General features: G+C 33.5%; 1 protein-coding gene across 1 annotated transcript; it reads left to right on the forward strand.

The window, feature by feature from the left end:
- Nucleotides 1-222: 222 nt before the first annotated feature.
- On the forward strand, nucleotides 223-10,218 carry LOC139874512 (uncharacterized). The gene is made up of 4 exons (XM_071861938.1): nucleotides 223-435; nucleotides 556-1,072; nucleotides 10,060-10,125; nucleotides 10,202-10,218. Exons 1-4 carry the CDS (start codon nucleotides 223-225, stop codon nucleotides 10,216-10,218), a joined length of 813 nt encoding a protein of 270 aa, XP_071718039.1.
- The last annotated feature ends 10,417 nt before the right edge of the window (nucleotides 10,219-20,635 follow it).

Here is a 20,635-nt window from a genome sequence, read left to right on the forward strand (position 1 = left end):
ACGAATAATAGTATTTTTCAGATGAAAAACCCAAGTATGAAAACAAAGTTTTAGTGCAAGAATGGGTTATTAATTCAAGTGATACCTTAGTTAAATGAATATTATGCGAATCGTCAGAAATTATTCTAGTCTATCACAATACTCGAATGTATAAGTAAAAATTACTTTTGGGGCGGATCGGGATCGGGTAAAAACATCTCATGGGTTAAATGGGAAAATGTGATGTCACCGTATGGGAATGGGGGGTTAAATATTGGGTCACTTAATAATAAAAACCTTGCTTTAATAGGGAAATGGTGGTGGCGTTTCAAAACCGAGTCGGGGGCTTTTTGGGTTAAAATTATAAAAAGCATATACGGGTCCAATGGGGGTCTTTTTGCTGTCCGTGATTCACATCACTCCCTCTGGGGGAATACTTGGTCGAGCATTATTCATGTAGGTCATATCATAGATAATAGCGGCATACAGTTTCGGGAATTATTTATCAGAGTTGTTGGGGATGGCAATGATACGGCTTTCTGAGAAGACAAGTGGATTGAGAACATATCCTTAAAGGAACGATTTGCCAGATTATATCGTCTTGAGGTAGATAAGAATGTATCGGTTAAATCTAGACTTGAATGGAACGAAGCAAAATTCGGATGGAGATGGAACTGGTGCAGCAACCCCAGGGGACGTACACGAGGCGAGCTTGATGATTTAATCAGTCTCCTTTCTTCATCTTCTTTCGACAACAATAGGAGAGACTCATGGAAATGGTCGCTTTCATCCAATGGTGTCTTTAATGTTTGCAAGCTGTCAGCATTGATAAATGAAGAATCGTTTGGATCATATGCATCATCTATTGCAACAGAGAGAAATAACTTAGTGCCAAAAAAACTCGAGGTTTTCGTTTGGAAAGCAATGAAACGTCGTCTACCGGTTAGGATTGAATTAGATAAAAGGTTCATAGAGCTTCATAGTGTCCGTTGCCCACTTTGTGATGATGATCTTGAATCGGTAGAACATTCATTGCTCTTTTGTAAACATGCTTTTGAAGTTTGGGATAGAATATATAAATGGTGGAATCTAGGTAACGTGTCGAATCTAAGTATCAATGAGATCTTTTGAGGAAAATTAAGGCAATCGATGACTCCATTTAGGGTAAAATTGTGGCAAGCGGTGGAATGGTCGTGTGGTTATTTGATATGAAAAAATAGAAATCAAACGGTTTTTAACGGAAAAGGGTTGAATTCACCGGTAGCCTTAAACGAGATTCAACTAAAGTCTTTTGAGTGGATTGCACATCGAGCAAAGGACAAGAAGATTACTTGGCAAGATTGGTTAACTAATCCTAGTTTGTATGCTATTTAATATGATTCTAGCATACACATTTTGTGCTACTGCTGCTACCTCTGCAGCATGTACTTAGGATTGTGATGCTTCGAGTTATATCATGTTCATAGTCGTGATCAAAGTAGGTGTTTTTCTTTGACTTGTTGTTTTTGTACTTGATCCTTAATTCAATATAATATATCCTACTTGCTTTTTTTAATAAAAAAAAAGAACAACTATGATTTAATGTTAAGATGTTAATAATAATTTATTTGAGAAGATACGATTGCCTTTTTAACCGATAAAAAGTGCAAATTTCATTGTTGGGCCGAAATATGTTAATTTAGTACGCCTTGCTTCCCGTTACACAATGTTGTAAGGTTCATATAAAAATGGATAAACAAGCTAGTTCATGGATCGCAAAATAATCACGGGTTAATTTTCAATGAAGACATCTTTGTAGGTAAAATATATACGAAACTAAAACAATTATACATATTATCACAAACGTAATAATCAGATAGAAGATATGTATAATAAATAATCATAATAAGAACGAAAAGATAGAATGACCTAACCCAATTAAAGGTTGAACCGGGCTTGTGTTTTACACAATTCCATTTAAACATATTCTTTGTCTCTTCTCAGGGTACACCGGTCTGAAGCAGCGTACTGTCGGACTTGAACACTTGCCTGAAAGGTAACCGGAATGGGGAGACCTTGTTGCGGCTGAAACTCAGAACGTATAAGAATGCTTATACAATTTTAGTGTGTTTTTCTACAAACCCTATAAGCCTTTATTTATAGTGTAAATCAAAGCCTTAGGTTTGCTCCCGCTTCCGATGTGGGACAATTGTCAAACCTTCTAGATCTTGCATCAAACAAACTACTTTGAGATTCGATATCTCATTAACCTTTAATTCATTTTGGACACACTTTAGTTCATTGTAAAGTCCTCGTCAAGGACTACAAAACCCACTAAATGTTTATTAATACATATCAATTTATCATATATTAATTAGTGTCCAAAGTTGGTGAAAACACACTTTTTTGACCAATTTTTCCAATAGTCCCCCACATGAATGGAGATCGATCTCAGAAGCAACAATATTTCAATTAAGTTTCAGCAGTTGAATCTTGCATACGATAAGTAGGTGTTATCATTAGAACTTTCGCTTGTGAAAATGCACTTAGTCTACTAGCTTTGAGTAGACGGTGATGTCTTTGAACTCGTCTGCCGTTTGTGTATGCGACAATATGCTTCACATAAGACTCTCCCTGATAACGTCAAGTCCTCATAGTTATGTTCGTTATGGTCATGAACATTAGCCTGGTTTTGCGAGAGCTTATCAAGTATTGTGCCTCAACAATACCCTTCAAAGCGACCCCACTTCTCTCTCACATAGGTGATTCACCACCGAATGGCTACTGATTAACCACGCATAATTATTTCAGTTGAATCATTAAAAACCATGGGCTTATCCCCTAACATGTCACTTTTAGGAATGGACTAGGAAGTCTAATTAGTAAACTCCCTTTTAAAGGTGTAGGGTTTGCTAGTTTAGTAATTAACTCCCCCACAGGGACTTCGCCAGTTCATACAAGTAGGTTGTCCTATTGAACTCAGATATTGGGATCTCTGGTCAACTAAGTTAGGTTTTCCTTCATATAAACTTAGCATTTCAAGGGCTTCAGTCCCATTCCCATGCACAACTGATATACTAACTCTCTGCTTAAGCCTTTTGTCAGCGAATCCAGACATTATCCTTTGACTTCACATAGTCAATAGTGATAATTTATGAAGAGATTAATTTTCATACTTTATTATGTCTACGTCTCATATGTTTATTCATACAATTACACATTATAATATGAGCTCTACCAATCACCGATTGGCTATTACAATGTATATATATGGCCGACACCGGCTTACGCCATCTTGGTATATCCTCAACCGAATTTACGTAGCCATTCTGCCTCTTCACCAGCTTTATTTAAAGCAATGAATTCTAATTCCATCGTTGATCTAGCAATAATAGTTTGTTTAGACGATTTTCACGATATAGCAGCACCTCCAAGTGTAAATATGTAATGTCACGTTTATATTGATTATAAACGATTCAAAATAGTTGATTACATTGCGAGGTTCTGACCTCTATATGATACATTTTACAAATATTGCATTTTTTTAAAAGACGAACTTTCGTTTCAATGAAAGTTTACAAATATGCATACCGATGGTATTATTACGTTTCCCAAATATAATTGACTAATCCATCATTCATCTATCAAAAAACTTTTTGAACTCAAATAATCTGAATGCAACGTCTTTTGAAATATACCATGAATGACTCCAAGTAATATCTTTAAAATGAGCAAATGCACAGCGGAAGATTTCTTTCATACCTGAGAATAAACGTGCTTAAAAGTGTTAACCAAAAGGTTAGTTCATTAGTTTATCATAATCGATCATTTTCATAATTTTAATAGACCACAAGATTTCATTTTTCATAAATAACCTTACACTCGCAAGTGTATAAAAATCATTCATATGGTGAATGCTTGATAACCGAACTAACAGGATGCATATAGAATATCCTCCGCATACAGGCTCATTCACAATCAGTATGCTATATACCGGCCGTCGCAATCAGTATATATCGATGGAAGTACTAAAACATTCCAAATTCTAGAATGGGACTTGTCAAGGTCCATAGATCTATTTTTAGGATTCGCGTCAATATGAAGGAAATTATAACGTCCAACTAATTCTTAGGCTACCAAGCTAAAAGGGGTGATATCCGATTTCGATAATCCAACCATAGAATGTAATTTTCGAGTACTTGTGTCTATTTCATCAAACATTTATAAAAACAACGCATGTATTCTCAGTTCAAAAATATATATTGCAAAAACATTTAAAAAGGGAGCAAATGAAACTCACGATACGATATTTTGTAGTAAAAATATGCATACGACGGTACTGAACAATGCAGGGTTGGTCTTGGATTCACGAACCTATATCATTTATATATATATATATTAACACATATAATTGTAATCGAACAAATATATATATTATTATTAGTGATATAATTTTTATATTAATAACTTATGTATTTCTATATTTAATTAAATATATTCATTTTATATATTTTGAATAAATATTAATATAGTTAAGTTAAATATATTTTTATATGGAGATCATTTGTTTGTGAAATTATTAATTATGATATTACTAATATTAGAAATAATAAGGATATTATATAATATTAATGATAAAAGTGATAATAATAATAATATTAATAAAAATAATGATATTAATAATGATAATAATACTAAATTGTATTATAGTAACTATGATAACAATAGTAATAATAATTTTAATAATAATTCCTTTAAATCATAATAATAATACTAACAATAATAATACAATACTAATAATACTAATAATAATAATAATAATATTAGTAATGATAATACTAATAATTTTTAAATGATAATACCAGTAATAATAATGATAATATTATAAATTATATTAATAATCATTTTGTTAATAATAATAACTAACATAACAACAATAATAATAATTAATAATAATAATAATAGTAATAAAATAATAACAATAATAATAATAATAAGGAAATAATGAAAATAATAAAAAAAACTACCTCATAGTGATAGGCATTTAAAAAGAATAATGACTCAGCCCGGGCTCGAACCCGAGACCTCTCGTTCACCCGACACCTCCCTAATCGTTGCTCTGCTGCTTCTTTTCTGTCTTAGTTACCCAATTAATTTTTATAACTTATATTATCTGTTTCTATCTTCTTCTATCATTCGATCGACCAGTGATAAAAATCATAACAACTAATTAATTGATCGGTTTAGGACTTCAATATAAAACAGATACGACCTGGTTAAGAGTGATTTGGGATCAACAGAACACAAAAAAAAAAAAAAAAAATTAAACAGCGGCTGAAGAACACGACTATGACTAAAAATTGATTTTCGAATTTAAGATCGTTTTAGCTATTGATTTCTACATGAAATAGGTTCAAACTTCTTCCTAGAAACTTTCTAAATCCTTAATTGATCCTAAAACATCAAATTGAATTCGAATTTCGCGATGAACAAATTCTTTTAATTTTTGAAATTGAACTTTAACTTCGAAATTCGGATTTGATTGGAAAGATTGGAGGCTGTAACTTTACAGATAGTTTATATGAACGATTACTAACAACTTTGCATTATTACATTTTGAAATTTTATTCTAATCAAGCCTTTAAAAAAAATTAACTCAAGAATAGAGGTACACGGCTTTTTCTTTATTTTTCTGTTTTAAATTTCGAAATTAATTGCTGTAAGTGGTGTAATGGATATAGAGGGTGGAGAAAACGAATGAGTTGATCAATTGCAAATGAGAATCGATTGTTATATAATCAATTTGTGTCGACAGGTAATATTCGAGCCAGGGAGTATCAAACAAAAAAAATATAAAGCAGATAGGAAATAAATAAATAAATAAATAAATCTGAGGTCGATCCCTAACTGATTTTGTTTGTAATTGTGGACAGGATTCGACATATAACAATTTCAAGGACAGAAAAAAAGATACTGATAGGAAATAAGAATCACGCGTTATATGATAGTTTTTATATATATTGTAATTAATATTAATGATTAATAATATATTAATAATAAAAAAATACTGATAATAATAATAGAAATAATACTAATCATAATGATAAAAATAATTAATAACATCAAATAATGCTAATAATAATAGTAAAGATAAAAGTAAAATAATGATAATAATAATAAAAATGATAATTTTTAATAATAATAATAATAATAATAATAATAATAATAATAATAATAATAATAATAATAATAATAATAATAATAATAATAATAATAACTAATAATATTTAAGTCACAACTAAATTATAATTTATATCAATTTTATACAAACTTTTATATTTAAAAATCTTTATTTTGATAACTCTAAAATTATTAGAATTTTATTAATTATAATTATAACAGTAATAATAATAATAATATAAATAATACTAATATTGATATTAGTATTAATAATAATAAAAATAAAAGTAATAACTATATCATTATAACAACTATATTTTTGAGTTGTAATTACATATTATTAATTATGTAATATTATATAATATTTATATATAATGACATATATTAAATATGTAATATTTATACATTTACATATATATTATTATTGTAAAGCATGTTTTGAAAATTAAGCAGAAATCTCCACTAACTTTTGTCTAGTTTTTTGTTAATTGACACATTTGTTCTTACTTGTAAATCACTTTACCATTTTCCGAATATTGATAAAAAGAACAGATTTCTTAAATCATAGTGGACCTCATAACAGAGACCCGTAATCATATCATAATGTATCTGATAATTCAATCTTGTGATATTATCTTTTAATTCCGTCGATAAATATATTAAACATATATTGAAACAAATACGTTCATGTAAAGTATTATACATCTAATACTTTGTTAATGTTTTCAATTAATATAACTATATACACATAAATGTTCGTGAATCGTCGAGCACAGTCAAAGGGTAATTGATTACATGAATATAATTCCAAAATTTTTGAGACTCAACATTACAGACTTTGCTTATCGTGTCGGAAACATATAAAGATTAAGTTTAAATTTGGTCGAAAACTTTCGGGTCGTCACAGTACCTACCCGTTAAAGAAATCTCGTCCCGAAATTTTATTGGGATCGTCATGACTGACAATAAGTATGTTTTCATGACTCATATGAGTTGGAAATTTGGGTTTTATCATCAATGAGTAATATGGATAAAACAATTTAATTTTGTGAAGAGTACGAGTGAAGTTATGATAAAAGAGTGAGATGAGAAAGGTAAAGTTTCGTCATATCTTTTGACGTAAACACGGTCGATCTCTGGATTAAAGAAAATCTTTATAATCTATATAAGATTTGATTCTTCGGTAATTAAGGAAATTAGGATCTTCTTTGGTTAAATGTAATAATTTGTTTCGATTGCTCTGTCGGATATTTCTCCTTAAATTAACTTCTTCTGTTTCATTATTTCCACCACTCCTACATCTTCTTCCTCATTTCATACTTCTAAAAGATTGTTAAAATGCTTCATCCAGTTCCGATCCTTGATCTCGTTCTGACTACCACAACAATCATTCTTCTATTCCAACTCCCACCGGAGGAATCTATTTACTTCTATTTCGCTTTTGGGGTAGTGGTTTTCATAATCCTTCCTTGCATCTGTCTTTCTATAATTATTGACATTTACGGTTAATGATCTCTTCTATTTACTGCGATTTATACTCCCATTTATATTTCGAAGCTTTGTGCTTTTGTTTTCTCCTCTCGTCTTTGTGTGAAACAAGTAATGGTCCAGAATTCGTGGGTATGGAGTTTCGAATGAACATAACTAATGTTCTAAGAGAGAGATTGTAATAGCACGGTCTTGATTGGTTAAATTACCAAAATATAAGAGAAAAGATAGAACTATCAGGAAGATATGTTCTCGATATAATTGGAGATTAAGTAGAATGTAAGAGTCGTGTAACATGGCACATGATGACATTATGATATGTGAATCATCTCGTTCCATTTAGAAACTCAGCATGACTTACTGTAATATATTCACGTTGATCAAGTGTCATTATATTATACTAACTCATGCTTCAATTCCCAACACTACTTCAAAACATTCATATTTTAAATTCAAATTTTTATTTTATTTTAGAATTTAGAAACTAAAACAGTTTCCTTTATTATGTATCACTGATAGCGCGAAGAGATAAATGATTTCAGATAAGAATAGTTATGAAAATATCTTCAGAAGTATCAAGGATATTTATAATGAAAGATACGATGATATCTTTGAATTTCTAATATCGAAGGATGATGAAGAAGATTTGTCCATAAAGATTTAGAGTTAGGAGCAAGGTATTCGTTAATGACTTCATCAGACACTGAATCATTTGGATTCTTTGAAGGCCGGTTTAGTCTTTGTGATTTGTCCACAGCCTTCTTCATAGTTTGCTCAATCCGTTTTCCAGTTCCAAACCTTCTCTTTTTCTGAGTTTTGCCAACACATTATTCTTTATCATTAAACTTTTGGCTGTTAAGGTTGTCTACAGTTTTTGCTGCTTCATTCAGCTTTTTTCAAAATTCAGAGTATTGATTCGTAGACTGGTTGCTTTTCAAAATTTCGGGATTGAAAATCATAATTCTAGGAGATAAACGTTATATGTATACATATAACTGTTGATGTAGAAACGCTGCGAGATTCGAAATAGTGATTGATGATTCCCGGTATTTGGTATGGAAATTATCTTTACAAAATGCGGATGAGCACATGATAGGGTTTCGATAAATATAATGATTTTTCAGAAAGTCAAAGATCAATAAAGTTGTTGGTGAGTTTGCTGCTAATGTGGTGGGATATAAACGGTTCCCCGGTAATGACAACGAAGGGGTAAACGTATATATCAAAGTTATAATAAGGCTTATTCGAATAAAAAATCAAAGTTGATTTGCTGGAGGTGTGACAAAATTGGCTACTTTGGAGAGGGACTATAAAGTTATTTTCGGTAATAACAACGCCAATGGATCATAGATTTGTGTTAAACTTCTACTTAGGTTCCGGGGGTTTTCAAGAATCGTGAAGAGTTTGAATGCAAATTGTAATCATCAATATACATATGATGTTCTGGAATTTTGAATGATACGAATATTTTTCTGGGTTTTATGAATAGAAGTGATGTTCTATTACAGTTTTGAAGTCAAATTATAGCTTTGAAAGATGTAGGGATTTAAGAGTGATGTCACCGGTTAAAGTTTTGTCTTGGATTCTGTTATGTCAAAATCAGAATATGTAATCAAATTTGAATGCGGTTAGTTGTTATGATTTCTATGAAAGAATGTATATCGTTCTGAAAGTAGCGAGTATAGTTGATGATTTGCTGAATCAGAATCGAAAAATGTAACATATTAATTGTGAATTTATATATCTCTCGGGTATTACCTACCCGTTAAAAGTTTCACAAGTAATATTTTGTACCAGAGAATTTTTATTACAATCTTTATGAAGATATGTATATTTTCTACAGATGTAATACAGATTTGATGAGTTAATATAATATTAAACTCATTTTATTTTTGGCTGGATCTAGAAATGAATAACTTCTAAAACTTTAGAACTTTCGTAATCTTCAAGGATTATCTCTTCAATGTAAATGAAATTATGAATCAATAATTCGTTATTTGTCGATGAATGATGTTGGTGTTTGTGGGATTCTTGTGAACTTCGTAAGACACGAATGATGTTTTTGAATACATCAAAAATGAAAGTGTAAAATTGAACATGTATTTGAATAATACACTTGGTTTATTATGAAATGGAATATATTGAGTTGAAGCAGAGTTTAACGATTGTTAAGTTGTTAACGAAGCATGTACATCATAGCATATTAGTGATTAGAATTTGCCGAGTATTATCTACTCTTTAAATTCACATGTAATAGCTTAGTACGAAAAGATATATTATGGTTTAAAAATTTATATATAAAAAATATACATATAAATTCTTCAGATGGAATGAGTTAATACTTCATGACTCGTTATTACAATATATCCATTAGTGATGGTGGTGTCAGTATCTGAGGTGGTTATAGAGTTTACAGAATTTGTGGTGTTGCAGGCGTTGCTGGTGCCGGTGATACTGTTGGTGATGACGGCGGTACTGTTAGTGCTGGTGATGCTGACGGTATTGCTAGTGCTGGTGATGCTGACGGTAATGCTGTTAATGCTTATGTAACATGTATCGTTTGTAAATCACGCAGGGTTTCTACTCATCTGATTTATGGTTAAGGCTAGAATAGATAATCTCTAAGACTTTAGAGATTACATAGTCGCCGTAGAATATTTTTCCAATGGAGTTATGAATCAATACTTCATCGATTATTGTTATTGGTACTCCTTGGTATATATGGTGCGTATGACGTTGATTGTAACGACCCGTCAAAATCGCTATTGACGCGGCACGTTAATCATTGATTCCAAAGTGAGGTTTTGACCTCTATATGATACGTTTTGATAAAATATTGCATTCATTAAAATAAGTGACTTTCTAAACATAGAAAGTTATAAACATGTGGGCGAGTGCTTAGGTATAAGCAAAACCCCAAAATACATAAGTCTTTAATTTACAGGTTGACATCACAGTCCAATTATTTATTACACAACGCAGTTTTATTTTGAATGCAATAAACTTTGTACAAAGCATGAGAGACTCCATGCAGGCAACAAGCACATCACAGCGGAAGCATTCTAAGGACCTGAGAATAAAACATGCTAAAAAGTCAACACGAATGTTGGTGAGTTATAGGTTTAATTGCTCGAGTCATAAACATGTATAAAGATAGACCACAAGATTTCATCAAAAGTTTATCAATAGATTCTACGTAACAAAGCACCCTGGTAACTAAACTTAACGCTATAGTGATAATTACCCCATTCGTTTTAATACACGCAAACCAACGTGTCTTAAACTCAAATAACATACGTCCGTTAAAAGGCTAGCGCTCTAGCTCGGACGGAGATGTCAAGCCCTATGGATCCATATACAATTATTCGCGCCCACCAGTCCATATCCTATGTACTGGCAGCTACTAGTTACCAAAGCTAAGGGATTTTCGGTTTAACTCAGTGTAGAATTTTGTATGTACTTGTGTCTTATTGCGTTTAAAATAAATTGCATGTATTCTCAGCCCAAAAATATTTAAAGTATTTAAAAAGGGAGACTATAACTCACAGTTCAATATTGAGACTCAATATTGTAGGCAAATTGCGTAGACGTAATGATGGTAGACGACTGTATGGTTGGTCTTGGATTCAAGAACAATACCCCAAACAATACCCAATATTTCTTTAGTTTAAAACGGTTTGAAACCCGAATTAAAAATACTCGTTCATAACCTCTTTTCAATATATTACCACTTATAAAAATATAACATCAAAATATGTAAAAGTATATATGCATGTGTAGTTTAAAAGCAAGAACAAATTCTCAATTTATAGATGAAAAACTTCGATCCTATCATGCATATTTTATTTAAATAATAATATAATAATTAAAGCCGCCATCACTTTTTATGTCGACAAACTTTTTATGTCGACAAACATTACGTGTTTCGCGTAGATAGGTACGCGGTCCGCATATGGTGTCTTCATGAAAGTTGTAGATTTTTGAGTTACGGACGTCTGGACATCGGAATCACCCTTTTTCGAGTCAGTATGATTTAATTATGATTTTTCTCGTGAAAGTACGCAGGTTTAGTGATTTTCATCATTTTAACTTGAAATCTTGATACGAAATGTTGTAGTCTTTTGTTGCTCATTAGAAATCTTTATTTTATATTTAACAAAATTTAAATGAGACTAATTATATACACACACATCAGCTTGCATGATCAAATGTCTAGCTACATTAAATTTTGTCCTCGTCTAATTTCGAATTTATATAGATATGCATGTTTATCAAAAGTGAAAAATAGAAAGTCCCAAATTTTTGTCCAAATACAATCTTGCCATTTTCAATGATATATATATCGAGTTACTTATATAAAATATATAATTACATTATTTATTTAAATCGTTATATATATATATATATATATATATATATATATATATATATATATATATATATATATATATATTAATGTGGAATTTTCTGGATCATTACAGTACCTCCCCGTTAAATAAAATTTCGTCCCGAAATTTTGAGTAGTACCTGTTTCATGAGCGATATCAGTGAACAAATGTGGATACTTTTGCTTCATTTGATCCTCACGTTCCCAAGTAAACTCGGGTCCTCGTCTAGCGTTCCAACGAACTCTAACTATCGGTATTTTGCTTTGTTTTAATTGTTTGACCTCACGGTCCATGATTTCAACAGGTTCTTCGACAAAATGGAGTTTATCATTGATTCGTATTTCGTCAAGAGGAATTATGACATCCTCTTCAGCTAAACATTTCTTCAAATTTGACACGTGAAATGTGTCGTAAACACTACTAAGTTCTTGTGGTAGCCTTAATCGATAAGCAACTGCTCCAATTCTTTCGGTGATTTCAAAGGGTCCTACGTACCTGGGACTTAGCTTTCCTCATTTACCGAATCGTACAACGCCTTTCCAGGGTGACACTTTCAACATGACTTTGTCGCCCACTTGAAATTCTAGCGGTTTTCTTCTTACATCAGCATAACTCTTTTGGCGACTCATGGCCGTTTTCAATCGCTGTTGTATTTGAATGATCTTTTCGGTGGTTTCATGAATAATTTCTGGTCCAGTAAGTTGTCTTTCTCCTACTTCACTCCAACAGATAGGAGATCTGCACTTTCTACCGTAAAGTGCTTCAAATGGCGCTGCGTTGATGCTCGTATGATAGATGTTATTGTATGAAAATTCTGCCAACGGTAAGTGTCGATCCCAACTGGTTCCGAAGTCAATCACGCATGCCCGTAACATGTCTTCCAATGTTTGTATTGTTCTTTCACTTTGACCATCTGTCTGTGGGTGATAAGCGGTGCTCATATCTAATCGAGTTCCCAATGCTTTTTGTAATGACTGCCAGAAACGTGATGTGAATCGAGTGTCACGATCAGATATGATGGAGATAGGTACACCATGCCTGGAAACTACTTCCTTCAAATATAGGCGTGCTAATTTCTCCATACTGTCTGTCTCCTTTATTGGTAGAAAGTGAGCTGATTTAGTTAGCCGATCAACTATCACCCAAATAGTATCATGACTACTTGTAGTCCTTGGCAATTTCGTAATGAAATCCATGGTTATTCTTTCCCATTTCCACTGCGGAATTTCTGGTTGTTGCAGTAATCCTGACGGCTTTTGGTGCTCAGCTTTGACCTTTGCACACGTCAAACATTTGCTTACATAAGTAGCAATTTCTGTCTTCATATTAGGCCACCAATAAAACTTCTTGAGATCGTGGTACATTTTCCCATTTACTGGGTGAATTGAGTACCTCGTTTTGTGTGCTTCATCCAGTACTAGTTGCCTTAGATTACCATGTTTTGGTACCCATATCCTATCAGCAAAATACAGGGTTCCATCGGCTTTTTCTTCAAGCTGTTTTTCTAACCCTCTGCTCATTTCGCCTTTTTCATTTTCTTCTTTTAAAGCCTCTAACTGTGCTGCTTGAATTTGCTTTGTGAGATCAGTATGAATTGTAATATTCAAAGCTCGGACCCTAAGAGGTTTTACTCTTTCTTTTCGACTTAGGGCATCAGCTACCACATTAGCCTTTCCGGGGTGGTAACGGATTTCACAATCGTAATTGTTTAACAACTCTACCCAGCGACGTTGCCTCATATTGAGTTGTTTTTGATCAAAAATATGCTGAAGACTCTTATGGTCGGTGTACACTGTACACTTGGTGCCATATAGATAGTGTCTCCATATTTTGAGTGCAAAAACTACAGCTCCAAGTTCCAAATCGTGTGTCGTATAGTTCTTTTCATGAATTTTTAGTTGTCGTGAGGCATATGCGATAACTTTTGTGCGTTGCATTAATACACATCCTAAACCTTGGCGCGAAGCGTCACAATAGATCACGAAATCATCATTTCCTTCTGGTAATGACAAAATGGGTGCAGACGTTAACTTCTTCTTTAATAACTGGAATGAGGATTCCTGTTTCGTGGACCAATCATACTTCTTTCCCTTTTGAGTCAATGAAGTTAAGGGTTTGGCGATTCTAGAGAAATCTTGAATGAATCTTCGGTAGTAACCAGCAAGACCTAAGAATTGGCGAATTTGTGTTGGAGTCTTCGGGGTTTCCCATTTACTAATGGCTTCGATCTTGGCGGGGTCAACTTTAATTCCATGTTTACTGACAACATGGCCCAAAAATTGTACTTCTTGTAACCAGAAATCACACTTCAAAAATTTTGCGTACAATTCTTCTTTCTTGAGTATCTCCAGTACCAGCCTTAAGTGTTGCTCATGTTCTTCCTTGTTCTTTGAGTAAATCAATATGTCGTCGATAAAAACAATGACAAATTTGTCTAAATACGGTCTACAGATGCGATTCATTAGATCCATGAATACTGCTGGAGCATTAGTTAATCCAAAAGGCATGACTAGAAACTCATAGTGACCGTAACGGGTTCTGAACGCGGTTTTAGGAACATCTTCTTCCTTCACTCTCAGCTGATGATATCCGGAGCGTAGATCAATCTTAGAATAAACACTTGATCCTTGCAATTGATCAAACAAATCATCAATCCTCGGTAATGGGTACCGATTCTTGATCGTTAATTTGTTTAATTCTCGGTAATCTATGCACATTCTCATAGATCCATCCTTCTTCTTGACGAACAGAATAGGAGCACCCCAAGGTGAAAAACTGGGACGAATAAATCCACGGTCCGATAATTCTTGCAACTGGTCTTGTAATTCTTGCATTTCTGAAGGTGCAAGTCTATATGGGGATCGGGCTACAGGTGCGGCTCCTGGTATGAGATCAATCTGGAATTCTACACATCTGTGTGGAGGTAGCCCCGGTAATTCTTCTGGAAATACTCCGGGATATTCTCTTACAACCGGCATATCATTAATGCTTCTTTCTTCAGTATCGATCTTCTTTATGTGTGCCAGAATAGCATAACAACCTTTTCTTATAAGTTTCTGGGCCTTCATACAGCTGATAAAGTTCAGCTTTGAGTTGCTCTTTTCCCCATAAATCATTAATGACGTTTCATCCTTACGAGGGATGCGAATTGCTTTCTCAGCGCAAACAACTTCCGCTTTTGTTTTTAACATGCAGTCCATGCCAACAATTACGTCAGAACTTCCTAATTCTACGGGTATCAAATCGATTTTGAAGGTTTCACCAGCGAGATTCATTTCGCAACCATGGCAAATTTTATCGGCTTTTATCAGTTTACCATTAGCTAATTCTATAGTATATTTATCGTCTAGAGGTAATGATGCACATTTTAGTTTAGAACTAAAGTCTTTACACATATAACTTCTATCAGCACCCGTATCAAACATAATAGAAGCTAGTTGATTATTAACGGTAAACGTACCCGTGACAAGATTAGGATCCTCAAGTGCTTCACTGGTACTAACATTAAATGCCCTCCCACGTGCGGGTTCTTTGTTCTTCTCCTTATCAGGGCATTGATTTATAAAGTGACCAGACTTCCCGCATCCAAAACATTTCTTGACATCGGTCAGTTTTGTCTTTACTTCAGAAACGGTGGCATAACAATCTTTCGCCACATGTCCTTTCTTGTTGCACTTATCACAGACCACTTGGCAATAACCTGCATGATGTGTGTAACATCTTTTGCAGAACGGATGGGGTCCCTTATAGTTTGGACTTGCAGTTGCCCCATCTTGTTTACCTTTAAAAGTTTCTTGTTTCTTCAGTTGAGTACTTTTGCCCTTATAGTCTTCCCATTTCCTCTTTCCTTCAGTTGTCTTGACTTCGGTAATTGGTGCCTTAATCGAACTCTCTGTGATCTGGTCCATGAGTTGGTGTGCCATTGTCATGGCTTCCTGCATCGTATTTGGTTTGGATGATGTAACATTTCCTTTGATATTGATCGATAAACCGTCAATATACATTTCTATCTTTCGTTTATCGTTTGGCACCAATTCGGGACACAACAAGGCTAGTTCCATGAAACGCTTTTCATAGTTATTGAGATTCGCACCGATAACCTTCAGATTACGTAACTCAGATTCCATTTTTCTGATCTCGTTTCGAGGACAGTACTCCTCGATTAGCATCTTTTTCAGTTCTTCCCAAGAGATATCATATGCCGTATCTATTCCTTCCGCTTTAGCATAATTGTTCCACCAAGTAAGTGCACCGTCTTGCAATGTGCACGAAGCATACTTTGACTTGTCTCCGTTCGCACAATTACTGATTTTGAAAACGGACTCCATCTTTTCAAACCATCGGGTTAGACCGACTGGTCCCTCGGTTCCACTAAACGTCTGTGGTTTGCATCCTTGAAAAGTTTTGTATGAGCATCCGTTTCGTGAGTTTGTGTTTATGGCTGCTGCTTTGGCTGCTGCTTCGGCTGTTGCTTTTGCTGCTTCGGTTGCAGCAATTCTTTCATTCACACGTTTCTAGACTAGTTGCTCAAACTCAGCATCCGACATTTGAGACATGTTTCTTCAATAAACACAACAGATATAATTTAATCATATAGAATATTATAGGTAAAATGAGTTGTCAATAGTTAATCGTAGCATATTAATAATATGAACCGATTATTATAAAAGCCTTTTCTTCTTATTAGCATTTTATAATTATTTCTAGGGTATTACCTACCCGTTAAGTTCATATATAATAGCTAGTACCAGGAATTAACTACTAAAATCCTAATAATATTCCACTATGAAAAATTATAGCGAGTTACTACATTATTATGTAATAATAATAATAAGAAGTAGTAATAATACAAATAATCATTCCATGCATTTATTATTAATAAACCAAAATAATACAATACCATACAATACTGATATTTTACATATGCTTATTTTACATAACAAGATAGAGTAGCACACATAAGCAATAAAATAGCGCATGGAAGATTTATGGTTGCGAGGTCGTTCATTCAGAACTATCAGAAACTTCTTCCCATTTGGTTCTCTCTGCCAATTGTTTGTGTGCACAAGGTCCGACAGACATTCTGGCAGTGTATTTTATTTTTAGTTGGGGTTTTGAGGTACCCGTTGCCTCAGTGGGTTTAATACAATAAGGGTGGTTACGGATCGAATGGTCCTGTTCTTTTTTAATAACTAAGGACATTTTATTATTGTGGTTGTTTTTATTATCTATAGCAAGTTGGAATTTCTCCTTAGTGATCTCTTTTATTTCATTAGCGAAATCCTCCTCCTTACTGATCTCGTCTGATGACGAACTGTCTGAGTCATGTGTAGGAGAATATGATGACGAACTGCAAGAATATGTACCGGTGGTCATGAACCGAAATCTGCCAGGCGTAATCGGCACAACCCGCCCGTCGGCGGTATATCTGGACCAATGTCCATATTTGTTTAGAAATGGACGATCCTCATTTACTCCAGGGATCATGGGTCCATGCCAACGATACTGTGGCTCCGGAAAACTAAAGCTGGGTGGAGCTGGAACCTCCTCTGGGTTTACCGGGAGTTGAGATTCCCCGGCTAACACAATTTCTTCTTTAATAGGTATTGGAACGCCCTTTTCAGTTGTGGATAGAATAGATTCAGTGTCCGATTCCGAGTCGTACAAAATGATAGGATTAGAAGAAGTCATCTATCACATAATTGAAACAACAATTACGTTAGCATATAAATATATCACATATAATGTTTTTGACCAAATGATAAGCAAAAATCAGTAAAAACGGATATGGTCATAGTCCAGACTCACTAATGCATCCTAACAATTACCAGTTAAACACACTAATGTAATTTCTGGTTCCCTATGACCTCAAGCTCGGATACCAACTGTAACGACCCGTCAAAATTGCTATTGACGCGGCACGTTAATCATTGATTCCACAGTGAGGTTTTGACCTCTATATGATACGTTTTGATAAAATATTGCATTCATTAAAATAAGTGACTTTCTAAACATAGAAAGTTATAAACATGTGGGCGAGTGCTTAGGTATAAGAAAAACCCCAAAATACATAAGTCTTTAATTTACAGGTTGACATCACAGTCCAATTATTTATTACACAACGCAGTTTTATTTTGAATGCAATAAACTTTGTACAAAGCATGAGAGACTCCATGCAGGCAACAAGCACATCACAGCGGAAGCATTCTAAGGACCTGAGAATAAAACATGCTAAAAAGTCAACACGAATGTTGGTGAGTTATAGGTTTAATTGCTCGAGTCATAAACATGTATAAAGATAGACCACAAGATTTCATCAAAAGTTTATCAATAGATTCTACGTAACAAAGCACCCTGGTAACTAAACTTAACGCTATAGTGATAATTACCCCATTCGTTTTAATACACGCAAACCAACGTGTCTTAAACTCAAATAACATACGTCCGTTAAAAGGCTAGCGCTCTAGCTCGGACGGGGATGTCAAGCCCTATGGATCCATATACAATTATTCGCGCCCACCAGTCCATATCCTATGTACTGGCAGCTACTAGTTACCAAAGCTAAGGGATTTTCGGTTTAACTCAGTGTAGAATTTTGTATGTACTTGTGTCTTATTGCGTTTAAAATAAATTGCATGTATTCTCAGCCCAAAAATATTTAAAGTATTTAAAAAGGGAGACTATAACTCACAGTTCAATATTGAGACTCAATATTGTAGGCAAATTGCGTAGACGTAATGATGGTAGATGACTGTATGGTTGGTCTTGGATTCAAGAACAATACCCCAAACAATACCCAATATTTCTTTAGTTTAAAACGGTTTGAAACCCGAATTAAAAATACTCGTTCATAACCTCTTTTCAATATATTACCACTTATAAAAATATAACATCAAAATATGTAAAAGTATATATGCATGTGTAGTTTAAAAGCAAGAACAAATTCTCAATTTATAGATGAAAAACTTCGATCCTATCATGCATATTTTATTTAAATAATAATATAATAATTAAAGCCGCCATCACTTTTTATGTCGACAAACTTTTTATGTCGACAAACATTACGCGTTTCGCGTCGATAGGTACGCGGTCCGCGTATGGTGTCTTCATGAAAGTTGTAGATTTTTGAGTTACGGATGTCTGGACACCGGAATCACCCTTTTTCGAGTCAGTATGATTTAATTATGATTTTTCTCGTGAAAGTACGCAGGTTAAGTGATTTCCATCATTTTAACTTGAAATCTTGATACGAAATGTTGTAGTCTTTTGTTGCTCATTAGAAATCTTTATTTTATATTTAACAAAATTTAAATGAGACTAATTATATACACACACATCAGCTTGCATGATCAAATGTCTAGCTACATTAAATTTTGTCCTCGTCTAATTTCGAATTTATATAGATATGCATGTTTATCAAAAGTGAAAAATAGAAAGTCCCAAATTTTTGTCCAAATACAATCTTGCCATTATCAATGATATATATATCGAGTTACTTATATAAAATATATAATTACATTATTTATTTAAATCGTTATATATATATATATATATATATATATATATATATATATATATATATATATATATATATATATATATATATATATATATATATATATATATATATATATATATATATAATTTTCTGGATCATTACATTGATGCTCGTGTGTGATGACCCGAAAGTCTGGTCACTTTATAAATCAATGCCCTGATAAGGAGAAGAACAAAGAACCCGCACGTGGGAGGGCATTTAATGTTAGTACCAGTGAAACACGTGAGGATCCTAATCTTGTCACGGGTACGTTTACCGTTAATAATCAACTAGCTTCTATTATGTTTGATACGGGTGCTGATAGAAGTTATATGTGTAAAGACTTTAGTTCTAAACTAAAATGTGCATCATTGCCTCTAGACGATAAATATACTATTGAATTAGCTAATGGTAAACTGATAAAAGCCGATAAAATTTGCCATGGTTGCGAAATAAATCTCGCTGGTGAAACCTTCAAAATCGATTTGATACCCGCAGAATTAGGAAGTTTTCACGTAATCGTTGGCATGGACTGGATGTCCAAAACAAAAGCGGAAGTTGTTTGCGCTGAGAAAGCAATCCGCATCCCTCGTAAGGATGAAACGTCATTAATGATTTATGGGGAGAAGAGCAACTCAAAGCTGAACTTTATCAGCTGTATGAAGGCCCATAAACTTATAAGAAAAGGTTGTTATGCTATTCTGGCACACGTAAAGAAGATCAATACTGAAGAAAGAAGCATTGATGACATGCCGGTTGTAAGAGAATATCCCGAAGTATTACCAGAAGAATTACCGGGGCTACCTCCACACAGATGTGTAGAATTCCAGATTGATCTCATACTAGGAGCTGCACCTGTAGCCCAATCTCCATATAGACTTGCACCTTCAGAAATGCAAGAATTACAAGACCAGTTGCAAGAATTATCGGACCGTGGATTTATTCGTCCTAGTTTTTCACCTTGGGGTACTCCTATTCTGTTCGTCAAGAAGAAGGATGGATCTATGAGAATGTGCATAAATTACCGAGAATTAAACAAATTAACGATCAAGAATCGGTATCCATTACTGAGGATTGATGATTT

This window comes from Rutidosis leptorrhynchoides, chromosome 11, assembly GCF_046630445.1.
Source record: "Rutidosis leptorrhynchoides isolate AG116_Rl617_1_P2 chromosome 11, CSIRO_AGI_Rlap_v1, whole genome shotgun sequence".
NCBI classification, from domain to species: domain Eukaryota; kingdom Viridiplantae; phylum Streptophyta; class Magnoliopsida; order Asterales; family Asteraceae; genus Rutidosis; species Rutidosis leptorrhynchoides.

What these genes read in the sequence shown, in the direction of transcription:
- LOC139874512 (XM_071861938.1), top strand. Translation starts at nt 223, where the DNA reads ATGTCACCGTATGGGAATGGGGGGTTAAATATTGGGTCACTTAATAAT. An exon ending in CTTGGTCGAGCATTATTCAT is followed by an intron (nt 436 to 555) that starts GTAGGTCATATC and finishes ATATCCTTAAAG; the next exon opens with GAACGATTTGCCAGATTATA. An exon ending in ATATAAATGGTGGAATCTAG is followed by an intron (nt 1,073 to 10,059) that starts GTAACGTGTCGA and finishes GTGGTGTTGCAG; the next exon opens with GCGTTGCTGGTGCCGGTGAT.